The sequence below is a fragment of the Haemaphysalis longicornis genome, unplaced genomic scaffold (assembly GCF_048455015.1).
Source record: "Haemaphysalis longicornis isolate Haplotype H1 unplaced genomic scaffold, Haemaphysalis longicornis Haplotype H1 scaffold_12, whole genome shotgun sequence".
Lineage (NCBI taxonomy): Eukaryota > Metazoa > Arthropoda > Arachnida > Ixodida > Ixodidae > Haemaphysalis > Haemaphysalis longicornis.
The window spans coordinates 86,971,272-86,980,819 of NW_027526225.1; the positions used below are offsets into that span (position 1 = coordinate 86,971,272).

A 9,548-nucleotide genomic window follows, 5' to 3' on the forward strand; every position below is an offset into this window, starting at 1 on the left:
TTTACATCGTCGCGTTCGCTCTCGCCCTCTGCGTCTGCTTACCCTTCCCACCACCCACCACCACTACACACGCGTCGCACCTGCGCAGCTCTACTGCGCACTCCCGCGCGCGCCGACAAATCGGCCGTCGTCTGGTTGCCTGCTCGATGGTCACTTCGGGCTTCTTTTTTTTTTTTTTTTTCTATTTTCGTCTCATTCGCGTTGCTGCGGCTCGTCCCATTCTACTGTCAAAGTTTTTTTTTTTCGTTGCTCTCAGAGAAAATACGGCTTTCCAATACGTCAGCACGAAAAAAAAACAGCTGCTGCGTAACCATATGCCACGAATTGAATCAGGCGTGTCCTATTCCGATTCAGCGCGTAACAGGCACCGCATCGCTAAGAGGAGAGTATCGAGATTGTAGAAACGGTTAAGAGTGGACGAATTTCAACGAGGCGTTGCGACATCACGGAAGTATACTAGAGATGGTTCAGACGTGGCTGTCTTGCATGCAAGCAGCCAAGTGCTCCTCTCCTACACATCACCCTTACCCCTCTCCAAACCAGACAAAAAGAAAACGCAAAAAAAAAAAACTAGTCACGCTAACGTCCAATAAACTGCGCCGAACGTTCCAGGCACCAGGCCAAGTTGTGACGAAACTAGCTTTTCGAATGGAGCGACGACGGTTTGGAGAGAGATTCACGGAAGTCGCCGGCGTGAGCAAGTCTCGTTAAGTGACGTTAGCGCGCCGACGAAGCGAAATGTTAGGCGACGATTCTCTTGGCGCAGCTGCCGCACTTGGGAGGGCAGGCATTGCGGAAGTCACTGGGATTCTCGCGTGACATCAGCTCGTGTTAATCACTTCGCCGGTACTCACGTGACTAAAGCGAGCCACGGCGTATAGTTAGCGTGGCTACAGGAAGAGAGCGCATTCCCGGGGGATATTTGAGCTACTCGCTAAACGAGTACGCAGCGACGAGAATTTTCCGGGAGAATGCCGCGAGGTTCTCGCTGACATCGTGTTTTTACTGAAGGCAAAACGCTTTTTTTTTTTTTTTGCTGCTGTTAGGAGAGGTGTGTGTATGAAAACGAATGAAACCGTAGAAGACTAAGCTACCAACGCACTCAGTCCAGTATCTGCCTACAGCAGTATCTATCTAGCTCAACCCAGTATTCACCATCTACCTCAGCCCAGTATCTACTTACACCAGCATCTACGACAGCCCAGCATCTGCCTACACCAGTGCCTATCTACCTCAGCCCAGTATCCACATACACCCGAATCTAACTCAGCCCAGCATACACCAGTACATACTCTACTCAGCCCTGCATACACCAGTACATAGTACCTCAGCCCAGTATTTACGTACACCAGTACTTACTACCTTAGCGCAGTATCTATCTACACCAACGCCTATCTATCTCAGCCCATACTCCAAATACACCAGAATATGTCTCAGTCCAGTATGTACCTACACCAGTATCTTCATCAGCCCAGTATCCACCTACACCAGCATCCACGCCTTTAGAGTAACTACGAGGTCATGCGTAAATAACTTACCGAGCTCGCTTGACGAGGAATGGCGGGATATATCCATCATGAATCCGGCCGGCATCAAGACGTCTTCGCAAATTTTTTGTTTGGTCCAGAAATTGTCCGGTGCTGTATCAAATGATCAGTGTCCCTCCCTCAAGAAGTCACGAAAGAGTGATGTGAAGTTGAAAGAGCAGTTCGACGGTAAACTTATGGTCGTTGATTCCTACCCCTACGTTGACACCTTTCTAAACAAATGCCACTTATTCTCGATATCTCACTTCTCAACAGCGGCCGATACATAAACTCCACGCACCCACGGTCACTGTGTCCACGAAAGGTTCGATGTTCAAATTCGTTCCCGCCTATTTCATCGTACTTCCGTGGCACGCCGAATCCTTTGGCACCATATTTTGTTTCGCTGGCAGCTTCAGCCTTGTCGGTGGCGTTACCGGCAGGCGTGGTGGACCGACAGCCGTTGTTGCCGCAGAAGACAGCTCCTGGCCAGTCGTCACAGAGGTATTCTTTCCGCCATGTTCGAATACTTCTCTGTTCGAGCAGTAGGCCCACCAAATGATCGCCGTACAAGAGAAGAAAAAAATAGCCGTTCGTTTCCTTCTTTTAGCGGCTGCGTACTTCTACACCCGGCAGCTTCGACTTGAACGAATTCCGTCGCAATAGTCCTCGACTTTTGTTTTGCACCCTGCGACTTCGCTTGTGAGTAGTTTCTTCCCGGTCTTCTTACGCGACAAACGTCTTCCACTTGACGACCGAAACAGCGAATGCCTGTCGACGAAACGTCCGATTCGCTGTCCCACAAGAGTCGAGCCCGAAAGGCCGCTTCAAAGCTCGCTCACAAACTCCCGCCCGTCGTCTCTTGAGATAGCCACGGACCCGGTGCGGACCAAGACCTCCAGGTTGCGAGCCGACTCGACCACAGACAGACACACCGGCCACGGCCCCACGCCGCCGTACTACACAACAAACCCAGCTGCTGCTACGCCTTGCCTGCACCAGCCGTTGTCCAGCCAACCGACCAAAACGGCCCCGCGCTCCTCACCCCTTCCCGTCGTCTGCTTCACGCCCCGTCGTCTGCGAACCCGTCTGCGTCGGCGGCAAGGAAGCCGCCAGCGTCGGCCGCGCTACCGCAGCGCCGCGCCGGCGGCCAACGGAGAGGGCCTCAACTACGGCCACAGACGCAGAGCAGCTGATTTGTATTTGTTTCCTGCTGCGAGCCGCTCTTCTCTCTGCACGCGTTTGCTTCTTTGGCGCCGCAGTCTCGCGCACAGTCTCGCGGGCGAGACGCCTTTATGTTTCGCGCCAAGCTGGTCCTCCCGTCGCGCGACGGCGGTCCGTCAAGCGCACAAAAGGTTCTCCGGCAGGAGCCGAAAGACAAGGAAATGCGCGCGTGAGGCTGTACCAGACAGCGAACCCGTCGACGTCACTGCAGTTTGCAGCCGTTAAAATGAATCAACGGCCTTCACAATAGTCAAATGGAACGGGCGTCCTTAAACTGAAACACACGGCAAACAGAACAATTAAGTGCGCAGCTGAATCAACACACCAAATCACGAATTGAAAAGGTATAGCAGGCTCCGGTTATAAAACGAATAGCAAGCTCCTTTCGTTTGTTTTTGAAGTACTTAAACAGGCATTAAAACAACAGACGCCTTTTATTTTTTTCAACAGACAAAAAATAATATGAAACAGTCAGCAGCCAGAAAAAGTTGTCTGTGCTGAGCCGCCAAAGTATGGTTTCCTAGCGCTGAACCTGAGATTGTGCTACGCTACGTCTGCCCAGTGGCGGTACCCACGTTACTGGAAGCAGCCAATAGCAAAGAGGAGCTTGTTTTCCCCACCAACTGCGCTCAATTTATCTCGAGCTGGAAGCATTAAGACCCGACAGCGACTGCAGGGAGAAAACGCAGTAACAACGGCAGCAAAAGACGGGAGCCACATTTGACGCCCCGACGTTTTTCTCCGATAGGGTAAATAAACATGCATGCTTGGTTGTCCTGTCGCGCGACATCGAAACGGTTAAACAGTCCTCAAAAAGCCGACCATGTATAGAACTACAAGTTCACAACGAAATCTACCGCGCAACAAAAAAAAAAATACAGCGATAAACGATAAAATTTCAACAGATTAGCTTAATTTCGGTGTAATCATTCCGACGCTAAAGTGCGTAGGGGTATACCACGCGCTAATGACCACCCCTTCAAAGTCCCCGCAATGAGCGGGAAAGCTAATTTACCGTTATTTATATTAGCCATTTCTAGCGAGACAATAATCCCTGTCGGCGGCTGAAGTTCAAGGCGCCCTCCGGCAACCGGCTACCCTTTCCTGCACCCATGCCTGCACCACACGACAGAAACGGAGAGGAAGGGGCGGTACAAGGGCGCGCGCCGCCGGCAAAACGCCGCAGCAGACGTTCTGCAGACGACGGAAGCGACCCGTGACGTCATTTCCGCAGCAGCCTCCGCGGCCAATCGCGTAACAGCGTCCGGGACGCTTCCGCCACCTCCCGCTACCGGCCGACCGCCGTTCCAGCGATACCCTCGAACTAGCTGTTTTTATTTTTTTTTTTTTTGTTCTACCGTTCCTTCGGCCAGCAATCGAATCCCAAAATAAAACCGCCGGCTTTCCTCTCCCGCCCTCACTGCTTTCTTTCTTTCAGATGCGCGGGCGCACACAAAAACGAGCCGCTCATCTGCGAGCGCTTTGCACCGGCAGCACAGGCGCACTGCGCGTGCGTGTACCGATCGAAGGCGGCATTTGCTTTTTCGGCGGCACAGCAACGTCGCCGACTGCGCGTTGAAGGCATTGGCAGAAATATTTGAATAGGCGCACTACACACAAGGAGCCATCCCATTTGACGCGCATGTTTGAAGATATTTCTGCCGAGATCAATCATTACACGCCTCAATCGCACGGGCAAATGTCACGGAGGCTAATAAAGAGGTCGATTGATTGACTTTAGGGTTTAACGCGACGACGCAACGCAGGCAATGAGGCGCGCCGTAGTGGAGGGCTCCGGATTAATTCTGACCGCCTGGGGATCTTTAACGTGCGCCGAAATCTCATACGCACAGGCGTTTTTGCTTTTCGCCTCCACCAGAAAAGCGGCCGCCGCGGCCGGGAATCGAACCCGCGCCCTCGTGCTCAGCAGCACAACGCCTTAGCCACGGAGCCACCGCGGCGGGTGCTAATAAAGAACTCAAGCTCCCGTCACTACATCAAGCTACCATCGCTTGCGTTCCAGCCAATCACCACCAAAAAAAGAAAAAAATCGCTTATGCGGCAACTTAGCCGAGAGAAAAGCGTATAGCATGAGGGTGGCTCAAAACACGTAGTTTGTCGTATTTGTGATGACATCCCTTACGTGTTCGCCTCTTTATATGTGCGCGGTATCACTCGACTTTCCTTACCACGGAGATCTGTGCAGCTGGACGAGAAGAATGACGATCCATGCCTGCATGAAAGATATGTGTGCCTCAACAGAACTACGCACTAAACAAGGGAGAATTGACTGAACACGCGCCAGCTGTGCGCTTAGTTGACTCTGGCCGTGTTTTGGGGGCCCGACGTCGACGCTATCTCTGCACAGCTACAGGTGGAGGAGTGCGTGTGTAATCCTTATCTAAAAACAAAAAATGCGTTCTGCATACGCACTGTAAACATTTTGGCCTTTAAAGGGGCCATAAAGCTAAAATACAGCTTTGTTCATATCTAAATAACTCGCCTTTGGTAGCTCACTCAACGCCATTCCAGCTCCGAAAGGAGATGTTTTTAAGCAAAAAAAAAAAAAAAAAAAACGCGAAAATGTTGGGAGAAAAAATTTCAAATTTCGCGCTACAGTGACGTGTCATGGGCCGGAGTGGCGTAATATTAGTCGCGTGTTAACGGCACGTTGACATTCAAATGATACGATCAAAACGAAACTAGAAGCCCAGTCAAGTTTCTGGTGGGTGTCCTAGATCAGCGGCAGACAATCATACAAACAACGTTTTGTAACGTCTTGTAGGAATCGCCCAAAAGTGTCTGCGGAGTTGCCACTGCTTGATAAGCTTTCTTTGATATCTCGATTATTTGTTTGAAGCTGGCGAAAATATTGGTGTCGTCGTTATCGGGTCATAGCAGTGCTTTCAATGACCCAAACTTGTACTTTGTCTTCAAAGCCCCGCCCCCTTTTAAGTAAAGCTTAGTGTCAGGCTAGTTGGTGGAACATTATTTGATGGAACCTTTTAGTTCCGTGGGGGTTCCATTTGGCGCCAATGAACTGCAGTCGAACGGTCAACGCAGCCGCATATGTCAACTGAAGGCCGGGTTCAGACTGTTGCCGCAACTGTCGTAATAACTTCAAAGAATGACGTCATTTCACGTCTCAGCCAACCGAACTGCGTGACATGCCGTTTTTTAACGTCCACAGACCACGATATGGCTTTTGCGTCGGTGGTATGAACATAGCGTAACAGTTACAGCTTCATTCGCTATTCAAATGTTGAGCGCCATTTTGAACATGTAACTCACCCATTCAATCCAAATTCGAGAGGGTCATGGCTGTGCAGACACATATGACGTGCAGATTCCACTCAACGTATTACGGCAGCGACATTTAACTTAACAATGCTACCTGGATTGCAGATGTGCGAGTTTGTGCGGAAGCGATGTTCAATTGTGGACGAGACGAAAGTGCTCGTTATACAGTCCTACGCGTGCATATCGAACTCCGCAGTGAGAATTGTTCGACATAATAAAATAGTCAATAATTCGATACGAGCAATTCACAACGTATAACAAAACTTTCAAAGGGATGTTCAGGCTGTCCGATGTCATCAATATTCCGAGATATGCGAGTTCGATATTAAGCGGACAAGTTTTCTAGATGTGGTTCAAAACAGTCGAGTCTACATAGTAGCCCCAAGAATCCCTGTAGTTTGTGCAGTATTTATGATTCAAATAAATACAGTAAATTACCGTTATAACAAGGTCCACAGAACAAAAACTAGCTTCTTTAAACGCGGAGACGACTCGCTCCAAATGTACAACAATAAGGACCATAACACGCTACAAAGTGATTTTAGTATGACGAGGGTTTTTTAGTATATAGCGTTTGCTGTGAAGCGAAGTTCGCATTAGCATCGAATTACCGCTGTAGGCAGCAATAAATTCAAATGAAGCAACGCTTCATTCGCCATTAATAAAGGCAAATATCCAGCAGCACCGTTAATTCAACAGAGAGCGGAATCACTGTCAGCGGGACGTACACACATTTAACTCGCGTTGATTAAACAATTAATGCGGAAGCGCCATTTATCGCCCAACCCGCGTGTACTCGACGGGATTTGCCCCACACGAGTAAATTTAACTGTTCCGTACAGAGGCTAGGCATGTTGGAATCCAGCGAATTCGCATCATTGCACAACGGCCTAGACGAGACGCCAGAAATCATTGCGTTGGTGACATAGGGTCTGGCAAGTCACTCCGCTGCGAGTTCGGACCCCGAAAAGAAATAAACGTCTATTGAGACCAAAACCTTTCTCATTCCTCTCTGAAGAAAGTTGAGAAAAGAGCGAAAGTTTTCTAACATAAAAACTGCGTCAAAAGTGTGCCAAAACCTTCAAAGACCCAAATTGGAAACGAAGATAGAACCCATGCGACGATTTTTCGCGCACTAAACGCGTGCATACGAGCGATCTAAATGTTCACCGATACGTGGTTTACAAGGTAAAGGTATATTGTTGTACTTGTGTTGTGTCCTTGTGTACTTGTGTAGCTCTTGTGTTGTCTTTTCTAGTCCCTGTCTTTTTTAGCACTGAACCGTACATAATGTTGTACTCCTTCTTTATGATGGATGCGTGTATTTTCTTACCTAGAACCATTATTTTTTTTTTCTTTTTTAAGTAACCGTTCTGACCCAATGGAAGCCCCGTTTCACGCACGCGCTGTGTGCCCAGAGATCTTGTCAGAGCTTTTCGGTCGACCAACCGGTCTATGGGGAACTGCACTAAGTTTTGTGAAAGGACGCCATCGGGGCCCACTAACGAAGCTCTGTCTTTAAAAAATAAACGATTGCCGCAGGGCGCGAGGAGGTCTTATCAGTCGAGAAGTCCTTGAGCCTTGGCTACCAGGTGGGCCCAGCTGGTCAGCATGCAGTCTCGCCACTCCCGTGTAAAGGGAAACATAACTTTACCGGTATTGCTGATATAAATGCGCAAGCATTTCTATATGGTGCCAACGGGAAACTCCGTCTGCCCATCTGTAACGCTTCATCTGTCACACCTTTGCTGCATGCGAAAACGCAGTTAATAAAAGGCGCTAGTGCCTTTATACTTTGTTATCCGACTCCCTGTTGTGCCCCTAAAGAAATGTCTCTCCAGCAATGCACTTGTGTAGACAATTGTAGCCGCCGTTGAACGGGATCGTGATTCAGCGCTCGTTAGCAATATCTAGTGTTTTAAGAAAGCATTTTGGTATAAGGCCTTAGGGCGTCCACGTGTTTATATTATTTCTCTTAATTGCCACTGAAAAAGAGTGATTTATTGCGGGGTTTAACGCGCCCACGCTTCACGGGCGATGAGGCGCGCCGTATAGTGGAGGGCTCCGGATTAATTTTGACCACCCGGGGATCTTTAACGTGCGCCGAACTCTCGAACACACGGGCGTTTTCGCTTTTCGCCTCCGTCAGAAAAGCGGCCGCCGCGGCAGGGAATCAAACCCGCGTCCTTAAGCTCCGCATCCACTGAAAAATAGAACGTTTTCCTAGCAAAACATCTGTGCACAGTAGTGAAACCGACTTTAAATGTATTGCTTTTCATAGCGAAAAAACACGGGTCTTGCGGAGGCATTTAATAAAAGGCCCTACGGGGCTTCCCGCTTTGGTATGGCTGATTATATGGAAATCTATCTTCCCAGGAGTGCTTGTGCGTGTAGCAGTAAAGGAAACTTTAAAGGGGCCAGATGTATGTATGTGCGTGCGCGCGTGTGCGTGCGTGCGTGTTTCATATTACAAGGAAGGAAGAGAGAAGCGTGTACGACTATGACGGCAGCGGGAAAGCCGACAGCCTCACACGTAGTCAGACGCGTCACGCTTGTATAGTTGCGTCGGCGTCGCAGTTAGCAACTGCGCAGGTGCCCCAAGGCGCCAAGAATTCAAGGCTGAAGAAAGCTCTCTCCCCCCCCCCCCCCCCACCCCCAACACTCGCGTGCTAGGTTTTAACGACGCTGCCACTGCACCTCTCTCTCTCTCTCTCTCTCTCTCTCTCTCTCTCTCTCTCTCTCTCTCTCTCTCTCTCTCTCTCTCTCTCTCTCTCTCTCTCTCTCTCTCTCTCTCTCTCTCTCTCTCTCTCTCTCTCTCTCTCTCTCTCTCTCTCTCTCTCTCTCTCATTTAAGCAAAAGGTTCTTTCCGTAGTTTAAAAATCCCATCAGTGAGCGCTAAAAATCGCACCACTTTCGAGCGCGCGAAAAATAACCACGCCAGAACAAGCGCGTTTTTTTTTTTTTTTAATTAAAGCCGTTTCACTCAACGTGAAAGCTGACGGAAGTGCAGAGCAGTGACTCGCCATAATAAGGCTAGAGATCTTACGCCATAATGGGCTGTAGCGCCGTTATCCGTTCACTGCTACCACCCAGTGCACTTCGAATTTCCCGCCTCCGCAGTGCTCGCGCGACCCCTGCCTGAAACAGCGCCAGCGAGAGTTCTGTTATTATTTTATTTTTATTTTTTGTGCTTGCTTTTCCTCCCGCACGTGCCGGCGTTGCACTGCCGCTTTTTTTCACTTACTATGGCAAAAACCAACCCAACGAGAGTTCCTAACAACATGAACGCGGGTGCTGCAGGTATATTGCATATATTTTGCGTCAAAAGTACTGCAGTTTTTTTTTTTTTTTTTTTTTTTTTTCATGCGCTACACAACGGGGACATGTATGACACGCGCCAGCGTTTCACGAGTTTCGAACGGTTATGACTATTTAAACCACTTGGTTTTCGAAGCCTCTGCGGGACGCCCTTCGACAGAACGCCGGGCTCGACTTGGG

The 9,548-nt window shown here is 49.4% G+C and overlaps 1 protein-coding gene across 2 annotated transcripts in view; it reads right to left on the reverse strand.

Annotated features, from left to right (window-relative positions):
* Pur-alpha (Purine-rich binding protein-alpha) overlaps positions 1-9,548 on the reverse strand; it is a 138,845-nt gene that overhangs the window by 69,167 nt on the left and 60,130 nt on the right. The window contains exon 1 of one of the 2 annotated variants that reach the window (XM_077693660.1): positions 1,539-2,625. The exons of the other annotated variant lie outside the window; for it this stretch is intronic. Coding sequence (XP_077549786.1) covers positions 1,539-1,593 — 55 coding nt within the window. The 5' untranslated portion in view covers positions 1,594-2,625. Of the gene's footprint in view, positions 1-1,538; positions 2,626-9,548 lie in introns of those variants that run through there. 2 annotated transcript variants of the gene reach the window in all.